Consider the following 13,274-nt stretch of genomic DNA (forward strand, 5'->3'; position numbering starts at 1 on the left):
ATGGATCTCCCTAAGGGTTTACTATTATTACGAAAATTGTGACGATTTTCTAAATTCATTTGTCAAATTATCTCGCTCGTGTCATGCGCTTAAAATCGAATATTCTCATACACTTTTCCAACATAATAAGAACAGAATAGAGTACTCTACAATATTCGATAACTGCATAATCATATAGGCATAGGCTAAGTTACTTGAGAAAGAAGAATGACCTAACTAATGTATTTACGATACCATCCAATGACACTATTTATAAAGAATATAGAATCGTGTATAGTCGTAGAATATCGTTTTGACTTTAGTCCTTTAGATGTTTTGCCACTTTCTCGGCCAAAGTAGCAATCCATGTAAATAAACGATCTTAGAAAATTACTTTTTAGACGACGCTATCTGTTGTTGTTCGTTCTGTATTCATTTACATACCGAAAGTTGCGTTTTGTGTGTTCCATGTAGTGAAAGTGACAGCAAAACACTTTCGGTACGCTCTGGAGTAGACAACTTTAACTTCCTTAAATGTGACTTTAGCCACTTCGATGTTGACAGTTGACAGTTTCACTTCGATGACACAAACAAATCTACAAATTGTATCGAAATCACAAACACATCTCAGAGATTCCATAAACATCTAGTAGAGATATACATATTCCATCTGCATCCAATCCTTCTTCTTCTACTTCTTGGAGATCTGTCGATCTGTTAATTCTGAAGCTGCCTCTGCGTCTTTTTCTGAGAGGTGGATTGCCAACTATTTTTCCACCTGTTGGGTGGTCTCCTGGGAGGACTTGAGCCGGGCGGGTTGTTTTTTAGGACTATTCTCGGAAGGCTGTTCTCGTCCATCCGTCTTACATGGTTGTACCAACGCATCCAATCCAATAAATATTAATAATTGCCCAGGAGGTAAATTACTTTCGCTTCGCTCGTTGTCCTTGGCATACAAATAACTATTGAGATACAAGTTTTTCTTCGGTAAGTAGGATGAATTTCAAGAAGGAGTTGGTTCATTTTTAGAACATCCCTTATAAAAATTGCGATTTCAGTGGTTTTTAGTAGTTTCTTTTGTTGTAATTGGTCATTTGGCAGGCGATTTGGTTCACAAGGACACAATAAAACCACAAAAAATCTTTCGCAATATCAACAATAAAAAATTAGATAATTTTGTACGAGAATTGCTGCTCAAATTTTGAGATATACAAATAAAAACAAATATTTATAATTGGGTATGGCTTTATTGTTTATCAAAATATTTTCCATCAAGATCAATATACTTTTGCATGCGTTTGAACCAATTATTTCCATGCATTTTTTCCATTGAAGTACCTCCAAAACGTTAGACGCATCAACCGCTTCTTCAGTTGTAGAGAAATTTATTTTTAATCTGCGGAAATAAGAAGAAATCAATTGGTGCGAAACAACGACTATACTGCGGATAACATAAATACGAAGTTTTGACTGTTCACAAACGTTTTTATTTGAACAGATGGGTGAGAGCTCTTAATCTCGTGGTGAAGAATGACTCGTCATCTGCAATTGGTTTCCCTGATTCCCTGACAAACAAATGCTGGTGTACAATTCAGAATTGACCGTTCTAAGTTGCTCTAATGGAACTGTGGCGACATGTCCAGTTATTCGGCAAAAAAGGCGACCATTTGCTAGCAAACAACTTTTGTTGGATTTGGTTCGTCTTGAGAGACGCATATAGCCGACTGTTCTCTAATTTCGGGATTATTCGGATTCATCGCCTGACGACGATCTTATAGACGTTTTTTGAAGCACCGCGATTGAATTTTTTCAGCATTTCTTTGTATCATCGCCAGCAAAATGACGACTTTCACGAAATTGATCCTGTGCTTCATCACAAAAAGTCGAGATGATGGGCACACTCCTGTTAGTATAATCCACGTCGAAAGTCACAGAAAATCATCGCACCAAAATGTTGGCGATTCACATAAATGTTGCCCTATCTCAAAACTTATTGGTAACTATATTGTACTTCGTGTTATTGGTTCCATTCAGAAGCGTTATAAAAATAATTGATTTTGTTAGAGAAGCTTCATCATTATAAATCATCATAATAAAATGTTCTATTTGATAACTAAATAATAATAGGCTTTTAAAAAATTATAATTTGTTCTTATAAAAATTAAATATAATGTCTAGCATGTAATTCTTGATTAAGACATAATTTACCATCAACATATTCAAAATTAAGCAACCAACAAGCAAAATAACCGTTAATTTTCTCTTGTGATAAATTGATCGCGAAAAATAACATTAATTTTCATAAGTTACTAACGTCAATGATTCAGTGGTAATTAATAATTATTGTTGGTAAATATTTCTTTCATAAATATTAAAAATTTCAAATAGTTTCGTCTTCCTTGTTTCAATTGACATAATAAATTAATATCAAACTGTAAATCGTATGATGTGATAGATTAAAAATGTCCGCTTTATGAATTTTTATATATTATAGCAGCAAAAATATTATATTTTGAATCAAACGATGTACCTAAATAACGGAAAAATCAATACGAATTTTGATTGTCCAAAAACCTTCTTATTTACGCATTTTTTTCCAATTTTAGTTCGTGTCGTAGCAAATCTGAAATGATGACATTATTCAGAAATTCTGTTGTAAATTCAATTGGTACTACAGGTTTATCTTTCATTGATTCATGGCTACAGTAGAGTTTGGAAACTATATCATCAATAATTTTTTCAACATCTTTGTTAAGAGGCCAGGGTTTTTCTTTGTCTATCATCCCCTCATCTATAACATTGTTGGGCACTCTATACATAGACTATTGATATTACGAGAAATCGATTTATCATGACTATTTTAGGCTATTATCTCAGGAAGGCTAACAGATGTCGAACCATGGATACTTTTCCCACAGAAACTCTTCTGCGCATGGGTCAATCATCATGACTTTTCACACACTGATAGATTTTGTTGGGGTCTATCAAACAAAGTTCAATTTCTTCCATAGTTGCCTAATTTTGATAAATATTTAGCAAATTCTCTAGTTTTTCTCCTCTAATAAAATATAATCCGATTATACCTATTTAAAATTTCATTATTATTATTATTTGAAAAAAAAAACGTAAAAGTTACTTGAAAATTTTAAATTCAAAATGATAAAATCTACATTTTTCTATAGTGAAAGTATGTGTAATATTCAAATGCGCTTCAAAAACTTTTTCAATTTCATTTATTTCGTAATTCTCTTCTGTACTACTTTTGTGCGAACTGAAATTTTGCATAATCTTCAAAAGAAGTTTGAGTCTTTAAAACCGTTTTTCAACATAATACATTGGAGTCCCAATAATCCGAAAGTCCGTTTAATCCGAAACCTAAAGAAGGATGTTTTTAAGAATGAAGAAACGGAGAAAGAATAAAATTGATTAGTGTATTAACGAATGTTACAGTATCTTTCGAATATATTAAAACGTAATGAACAAAACAAACTATATTGGTTTAAAAAAGTCCGTTACAGTTTTTTGACGATGTGATGGAGAACTCTTTCTTGCGGCAAAGTTATGCCAACGTCTCAGAAACGCTGGATCCGCTGGGGTCGATGTTAACTATTGTTTAACGTATCGTAGCGTTATATCAAAGGCAGCTGCGGCGTCCGTGTGGGATACCCTCCGCTCTCTGTCCTCGTCAACCTTCACTATCATCTGACACGTTGTCTGGTTCTTCAAGAACCATACCAACAATCTGCTGAACATTTAAACTTTCATGATCGTTATCGTCAGCTTGTAGCCACTCTTCCACATCATTTTCATTAGCGTCCTCACAGCCAGGAATAGTTTGTAATATCTCTTGTACAGCATTGTTTCTGTGTGCTTGTTGATTTGGGGTTTCTTCGAAAGTTAGACTTGGCCAAAGTTTTTTTAAGGTTTTTTTCAACAGGTTTTCATTTGTAGGTTTCCATGATATTGCAACTTACTAAATGGCGTGTTTGATCTTTACTATTATCTTGAAAAAATGAGTGTTTCATTTTCATCTCCAAGTATTCGTCTGAATAACTTTTTCTTGTAAGAGAGCTTAAGATGCTGCAGTACATGTTGATTCATGGGCTGGATCAAAAGGGTCACGTTGGGTGGCAAGAAAACTAACTCATCAGCCGAGGTATGTGAAGTGGCATTGTCGAGAAAAAGTAAAGCATGAATAGGGAGGTCAATTTCTTTACAAAAACGAGTGCCTTCGGGAACAAATTTGGTATTAAACCAATTTTAAAATAGCTCTGAGATTATACATGCATTTTTTCACTTTTTATAGATGACAGGTTAGGTGACATTTAGGTTCTTGAATGCCCTTGGTTTTGCTGATTTTCCGATAACCATTAGAGGAAGTTCATGATTTCCTGCAGCATCACTTCAGACTAAAACCGTTAATCTTTCCTTGCTTATTTTGCAACCTGGAGCACTATGTTCTTGTTTAGCAGCCAAGCTTTTTTGGCAATGCCTTAAAGTTAAAGCCAGTCCCATCAGTATTATATATTTGCTGCGGTGAATAGTTTCATGTGGCAATCAGGTCAGCAAAAGTATTTGAATATTCAGTTGCAGCAGCCTCATTAGACGATAGGCGTTCCCCAGTAATTGCCATGATGCTTCTTAAAACGATCAAGCCAGCCTGTACTAACAGAAAAAGACTCCCTTCATGAATTGATTCAATTGTAGAGTTTTTCCTTTGATAACGGGGCACTAATCAAGATACTTTTTTCTCTATCTTGAGGAAACCAAACAGAGGACTGTCAAGTTTTTCCAATGGTGTAGTTTTTACTGTTTGAAGAGATTCAATACATTTATTCTCTGAAGAAATACAAAACTATTCTATTTTTGATGGTTTTTCTTACAGTCAGTGATTGTGGAATTCCCCACTCAAAACTCAACAGCCCATTTTGAGGCACTCCACTATTGTCCAAGCGTTTTAACACTTCAAGTTTGTCTTGTACGAAGTATGTTTCAGTTTCAAAGCCATTTCACTACATTCACAAAGTTGAAAACTAAAGAAACGGCAGAAAAAACAACTCACAACACAGATTCCAGACAGAATGCAGGAAATAGCGCGCCAACGAAAAATGGACATTTTGTTCAATAAGGTGATTCCCCCTCAAGCTTAATGTTAAAAAACCCATTCCAAGATTGCCAAACAAACGATAATGTAATTGTTTTACTCATACTGTGCTGTACTATACATATTTAGCGTTTTCCAATAACATAACTAAATTAAATATGCTTGGAAATTTGTGGAAAATAATTTAATGAAAGGCATATTAATACCCCGCTATCCGATGAATTTCATTGCTGTTAACGTACGATACTGGTATGTACTGTACTGTATTTTGAATGTGATACCCTAAAAGTAGATAACTACTTTTATTTTTACTGTACGGTAATACTCCTGCTACGATTAAAAACTTTCGCTCTCTTGCTATGAAAAATCGGCACTTTATACACAAAATTGGTTAGCTTAAGATTTGATAAAATAAAATAAACTGTCCTGTACCAGTTTATGTAATTTATACGTTGTATTTCGTATTTATATGAATTTGGTAATTATTCCGCTTAATCCGAAATATTCGTTAATGCGAAATGGGTTCGATCCCAATCATTTCGGATTATAGGGACTCCACTGTAGCTACAAGCTAGAATAAGTGCAAAATATGTAGATAATTAGACATAGTATTCCGTATTTAGCTATGGGATAAATAAAGTAAAATAACAATTATGTTTTATTAGAGATATAATATTATAATGCTGTGGCATAAAAAAATTCTGTTTAAATATCCCCTGTTAGTAATTTTTAATAATAACAATTTATAATAATTTTCTTCAGAATGTCTCTTTATGGCAAATGGTTTCCTTGGCATGTACACCGATCTAAAAATCTAAATATCTCCTAAACCATAAATTTTATCAAGTTAAACAAAGATTACCTTTTTGTAGATATATAATAGATATAATAGATAAAAATTTTTTACTATCTTTAGATTGTACAGGCTGTCCCTGTAAAAATTACACCTATCGAGCAGCTCGGTCGATGAACAAGAAGGTAACTACATGTCCACAATAACTGGCATAGCACACGACACCAATAAGAGATGACAAAACTATTAAAAAAAAGTTCAAAATTACTTACACCAGTACTATTGAAGAGTAGACCAGAACAATTACAGATTGCCGATATAAACGTCCAAAAGTATAAACACGTAAGTTTGCAATTCTGGATGAGCATAATTGTGGTTTTTCTTGACCACACGTTAAAGAACAGAACAGAACAGAAAAAAAACATGCAGAGGACTAGGCACACGTGAAAACCTCTGCATAAGGATACATCTACAAAAGAGTTACTAGAAAATATCTATATATTTTTTATTGACTTCGAAACAGCGTTTAACCGAGACAAACAACAACACAACTTTTTCAACGTCTAAAATCATATTTAACGTAGATTATCATGATATGCGCCCGTATCATAGAAGTAGATAATACAACAAATGATATACGAATAAAAAGCGGTGCAAGACAAGGAGGTTTTCCATCACCAATCAGTCAACTTTATTCAAAGAACATATTTCACGAGAGCGAAATTATGGACAACGTAAAGTATGAAAATGACACTGCCATCATTGCAAAAAACTGCTGTGTAGACTGCGCGTGGCTGGTCGAAGACGGGATAGCAATATTATAATAGAACCAATTCCGATTACAATCAACGGACACAACATTGAACTTATATTACATTTCAAATATTAGTGCAGCTGGCTGAACAATGACATAACGTGTAACGAAGAGATAAGAGCGAGGATTGAAACGGCACGTAGAGCATTCAACAAATGGAAACTCTCCCTATAAGAAACCTCAGACGCTGTTACGTATGGAGCTTTCTGTATACTGATGTGAAACATGAACGCTTAAAGCTGACATCATGAATAGATAGAAACGTTCGTGATTTGATGCCATCGGAGAATCCTCAGGGTCCCGTGGACTGCGCCAGTTATGGAAAGGTCATACAACTAAATATGATTCAAGAACTTTTCAACAACTTAAAAACAAGAAAGGTTAGTTATTTCGGGTAAATATCATACCTAATCATTTAGGGAAAGGTTGTGAGCAGAAAAAGGATAGGTTGCAAAGAGCTATTGTAGTTAAAAAATACTGAAAAAATTGGTCTGCATTGGATGTAGAGCAACTCTTTCGAGTAGTAACAGATTCAATCAAATTGTCATGGAGACATCCCACGCTTGAAGCCAGACACGGTACCGAAAGAAGAAGAAAAGATTGGATGGAACATATATATATAACAAAGGAGAGAATAGAAAATTGATCTTTTTTCCAAAGAACTAATCAGTTTATATAAACGTAAGTATTGCATTAAGTTAAGAAAAAATAGAAATTAAAACTATCGTTCTGATACAACTTCAATCCAAAACTTATTTACATCTCCATCCATAATTTTGTAAATCGTTCGCTATTTACAGTACAGTTAAATACGAAGTTTCACCCCTACTGCTCTTCTCAATTCTCCCCGTTCTGAAAACAGTTGTGAGACAACTTCAGTTGCGTTAACGATTTCAGAAGGAACGGTTCGTTGCCTGTGAGATATTCTTTCAAATATTTCGTTTTACACGTTCAAGACATTTTGGATTTCGATAATGTATAGGTATAGTGTCTAAAATGTTCGAAATGTATCATTAAGACATTTGATTATAGTGGAATTTTTAGTGATGGCTAATTACGGTGTTTCGGTGAAACGAAGTGCAAGTGATTTGGAAGAACAAAGTTTGATTCTCTACAGGTAAATAAATGTGTTTTATTCATTTACTATACTTTCCATGAACCGATTATTTTGTTCAAAAATTAAAAGCAAAATTACTGATATATCACTATAATTTATTTCCTCATTAGGTATCAAGGGAATTACATATCTGATGTACAGCACTACATACGTTTATCCACTGATACCTCAATAATTAATATTTTTTATTGTTATTTAATATTTTTATGATACTTGTTACAATTAAAGACAACATGGGACAGTGACAACATCCACAACACCTGCCAATTTGTCATTTTTCGATCCCATTACACTTTTTGTATACTTTTAGTTCATAACGATGCTGAAATATCGGTAAATTTTGTAAAATCAATAAATATTTGTAATATTTGATTACAATCTAAATGAAATTTTCATCTATAATCTGTCCTTTTATCACTAGCAACACTAAATGAAGTATCAGAATGAAAATAATCATGAACTTTGACTGTTAAATTTCATAAGAAAATGTAGGACGAATATCTATTTATAAATGCAGCATCAATAAATCATTTAATTAACCAAATTCGAATTAATGACTCATGTTTTTGAATAAACAAAAAACTACATTGTTAGCTTAAAATCCAAAGAGTAACTGTAGAGAAAATAAACTCGGAAGTGACTGAAATCACTAACCGATTGCCAACTGATTTTCTGCATACACAACAAACCGAAACCTGACTGAATCAAAAGTAAACAGGGGTTAATGTAGTTCTTCCAATTTCAATTGCAGAAGACAGTTATGCGAGGAGCAATCAATATTTCATAAATACGCACGGCACTCATACCAAATTTAGAAATGGAAAATAATGTTTACTCCCCATATAAAATTCGGTAAACATTTAACAAACCATCAGTCCACGTGGACTCATCATCTCCACTGTTTACCAATGAAAACATCGATTCGTAGACATAAATGCATTTCTATTGGCTGAAGCCATATGTACACAATTTCTTTGAAATATTCCTGCTAGACAGTATGCGATAAGCAGTGGCGTCGCTTGGTGAGATTCATTTATTTCATAAATTTCTTTAAATAAATAGAGATATGGCGGTTTTTAGACCATGGGCGATGAAGAAAATGAAATTGCGCAGTGTAATGAGAATAAAGACGAGTATGAATTTAACTATCTAGGAATAACGTTGGGACAAACAACCAGGATACAAAAGGCTAACGAAGAAACAAAAACTTACTAAAAAACAAAAAAAATAACCAAACAAAATGAAATAAAAATGTACAAAACCCTAATAAGACCAGTAATCACATATGCGATGGAAACAACAGTAATAAACAAAAGAGAATAAGAAGGCCGAGAAAAACTTGGAGAAACGAAATATAGAAAACTGGAGAGCAAAATTCCGGAACCAAAAAGAATAGAAAATAATAACAAAATCAGACAAAACAAATGACAAACTATAATGAAAATAAAAATTAGAAAACGAGGAGTAATCCATCTCAAAAAAAGGATTTAAAGCGCTAAAAGCGGTAGCCATAATCCACATGAGATTGGAAGGCTTGATGATGATGATAATGATGAATTTAATAATAAAGATTTAGATAAACGCACACAGCAAGTTATTTTAAATATATTCGAATGTTTAAAAAAGAAAAACATTCAGCAAGAATTGATGAATTAACTAGAGTAAATAAATTTTCCATTAATCGAGTAGTCACGGAAGGGATTGCTGTGGATCCGAATAACATGTGAAGAAAAACTGAAATCAGTTGACAAAGCTACTCAATATTTTATACGTAGGAAAATTTAAAGTTTATATAAGAACAGGGCTGCGACATTAGAAGTAATACAGCAAAAGGTAGTAGACTATCCAGAATACAATTATACCAGTTTAGAAACATTGCGTCAAGTTTTGTCAGCATGTGGTTATAAACACAAAAAATTGAATAAATGGGGTACAAAACGGCTCAGTTCACGTCTGGTACCCTGTTTTAAACCAAACGCCCTCTCATTTAGGTACATTTTACTCGTCTATTTACGTTTTATCGTTTAATAGTCAGTTATAGCAACTTAACAAGGTATAAAAATGATTTTTTTCCAAGTTCCAAATACGACTATGATTAAGTGCATTGGCGTCCAATTTATAATGATTCGATTGCCTTTAAACGAATATATATTTTCAAAAGTTTTTATAAAAATAATAAATTTATAAAATGATATAAAATATCTACGCCTATGGTACATCTAAAAAAATTGTCGGCAAGGGTTTTTATAATCTGCAATTGATATCGGAAAAACTATAACAACTTGAGGTAATAAAAATTTTCAACAATGTTGAGCTTTCCAAACTTTTTTTGAAATAAATAATAAATAGTATCAGAACAACATATTTATTTGCTCATTTGAACAAAGTATCATCCCTTAACTAACTCAAAAATTATCTTCCGTCGATCCAAACCATTCAGTGTAAACTTTTTTTGCAAATGTACAAACTATCTTATTTGTCTATCTTTGAAATATTACTCGCATATTTAGAGCTCAGACTCCAAGCATTCTCTAAGGATACTCAACTGAATAGAGAAGAGAGCAATTCGACATATGGGCGATGCAGGGTTGACCAAAAACTTGGACAGCTAAGAGCATAAAACAAAACAGATGCTACCTCGGCAGATGTTATCCAACATAATCCCACGTAGAGCAGTATTTACAAAACCTACTCGATGATAGACAGACTCATGAACACCAAGTTCACCTGCAGACGTCCAGAACGTTAATTTATCGAGACACCTTCCTTTGGAGAAGCGCGAATCAGCTACCACGGCACGTTTTTCCCGAACATTACTACCTACAGCCATTCAAATACAAAGGTTGTTACTCATGTTGCTCATACTCAACCAACATCCCTGACAAGTACAAATACTTTATTTTAATCTATAGGCAATAGTGATTGAGTGAAGCTACCTGCTTTACACAGAAATAGAAAAAAAATCAATTTCAAAATAATACTTTCATATTAAATAGGTGTTATTTACGTATAAACTATAGTAGTTCTATTGCCAGCTAGAGGTCCACGTCTTACCAGAGAACATCGAGTAGCAAGATTGGAATTTGCTCGAGAACACGGAAATTGGAATATTCAAGATTGGTCCAATATTTTATTCACGGATAAATCAAGATTTTGTCTGTATTCATTAGATAGGCGTGTACTAGTATATAGGCGATGTGGCGAACCGCATGATCACCTTTGGTGGTAGCTCTATCATGGTTTGAGGAGAAATTTCTTTTGAGAGTCGCACGGAGTTAGTATCATTGAATGATGTAAGACTAAATGAATGACTAATAAGTACATAACCAATATCCTAGAACCCCATGTAGTGCCCTATATGCCTCATGTCGACGACAACTCTGTGCTAATGCACAGAAGAGGTCAAGATACCCACCTTGAACTGACCTGCACGTAGCCCAGACCTTAACCCAATGGAGCATGTCTGGGACCATCTAGGATGGCAAATTCAGCAACATTCGGCACCAATAAAAAGACTAGATGATCTTCAAAATGTTCTTTTTAACTTGTGCGAAAACATGTCGTAAGGATACGTCCAGAACCTGTTTAGAAGCCTTCCAAGACGAATGGAAGTTGTAATTATAGTGAGAGGCGGCAACACAAGCTATTAGAAATTCATTGGTTGGTTTTAGTTTAAGCACCGTTCATTTTTTTGGATAGATGTTTTGTACAATTTTTTCTGTTTTGGTAAACCAAACTTGTTGTCTTCTGTAAATTGAACTGATCTAAAATAAATGTTGCAAAAGGCGACGACAGTAATATCTAGAAATAGCAGACTGACGCATGTTCAGCTGCTGACATTCCCCATCTTATATAATAAAAAAATTGAAGATTTCCTTTCCGAGTCCGTTCAGGCGTTCTACCCAACCGATTTGCTTAATTTTTTCTCAATGAAAGGTATTGATGCACAGATCAGCCATCAACCATCGGATTTCATCTAATTTTCACCATTCTCAAGTTATATTCAAATGCGATTTCCCCCTGTACATTACTTTCAGTTTTTCACATACACACGTTCTATCCTCAATATCTCAGGTTCTATTCAAGATAGAGACTTCGTTTTAGGTTAAGAACACTCATTGAAACACCCTCTTTCTTTTGAGTTTTTGAACACTTAAATCGGTTGAATTGGAGAGGAGCTAGGCGCGGACATTCAATGTGGAGTTATGGATTTTGTAGGTTTTTGGCAATTTTCCTACATTCAATGATCTATATCTCAGGTTCTAATATAGCTACAGAGTTCGTTCTTTTCTATTATAATGATTTCTGATACTTATTTAATGAATTCGATGCGAGCGAAGCCGCGGGTAAAAGCTAATTTGTATATTATTTTAAGGCTAATATCATTTTGTTATTTTGCTAGTGACTTGCGATTACTAGGGAGTCGTCTGATTCGATTTTTTTGCCCATAAGTGCACTTCATTACATAATTCATCAAGCGGTGTAATTAAAAGCAAATTTTTCATCATCATCAACATCATATTAATAAATAATGACTTGGATAGATATATGTTAAAATATATCGCCAAAGAAGTATTTTACTGTAAAAGAAATCAGTGGCTTGATGTTCTGTAACAGTTATTTGAAGTACCAATCCATTTACGCAATAATGATAAGAGAATCAAGTTTTAACCAGTTTTCTAAATATCATCACATTGTTTATAGTCTATACTCGATTGATTTAAACTTCCAGAAACGATAATACGTATCTGATTAACTATAATATATACCTTTGCTCGAAGGGTATTAAGTATTTTAAAGAAATATTGCCGACCAGGTGGTCTGCGAAGATATACCTTATCGGGAGGTGGAATTTGCTCAAGTCACTTTCATCGGTATTTTCAATGGTACTCTTGATAGTCAATTGTATGAGAATAATAAAAATTATGAAACAAACCTTGGGAAAAGTAATTAATTTCGAAAAGTAGCCAATAGATTGAAAGGTATCGTTTATAACTGAGTTGACTTATTTATTCAAAATTAATAAGCATAAATAACTATCGAAATGTTAGGAATACCGTACAATTTGCATTAGTAGAGTAACAAGATATTTAAAAACAGTTGGCGCAAAATATGTATATTAGTCTATTAACAAAATAAGACGTGAAAAAATACTTACCGGGATCAATGGCGTCTACCTAGTAACTTTTAAACTTTCGTCCATTAACACTTTTGTATATTGTATTAAAGTGACAATGTGGCTCTCTTTCCGTGAAATAACGTATTTCTATTTCATAAAATTTCATGAAATCAGTTACAAATATTTAAAATACTTATAGAAACAATATTTTAAGAAAAGAGTGAGAATGTTTACGCATAGTACTATTACGAACTCATCTTCAACCTGGAGCCGGTCCTGCTTGGATATAGTAGAATTATAAAATTCGACAAATTCGCCGCCTTTGATGAAATACTTGGAATTCGTTTT

At 33.5% G+C, this 13,274-nt stretch overlaps 1 protein-coding gene across 1 annotated transcript in view; it reads left to right on the forward strand.

Annotated features, from left to right (window-relative positions):
* The first annotated feature begins 7,580 nt into the window (after positions 1 to 7,580).
* LOC130449456 (BTB/POZ domain-containing protein Tiwaz) overlaps positions 7,581 to 13,274 on the forward strand; it is a 74,126-nt gene continuing 68,432 nt past the window's right edge. Inside the window, exons 1-2 of the mRNA XM_056787276.1 lie at positions 7,581 to 7,672; positions 7,723 to 7,807. Of these exons, the coding sequence (XP_056643254.1) occupies positions 7,737 to 7,807 (71 nt within the window). The 5' untranslated portion in view covers positions 7,581 to 7,672; positions 7,723 to 7,736. The remainder of the gene's footprint in view (positions 7,673 to 7,722; positions 7,808 to 13,274) is intronic.

The sequence above is a fragment of the Diorhabda sublineata genome, chromosome 10 (genome assembly GCF_026230105.1).
Source record: "Diorhabda sublineata isolate icDioSubl1.1 chromosome 10, icDioSubl1.1, whole genome shotgun sequence".
Lineage (NCBI taxonomy): Eukaryota > Metazoa > Arthropoda > Insecta > Coleoptera > Chrysomelidae > Diorhabda > Diorhabda sublineata.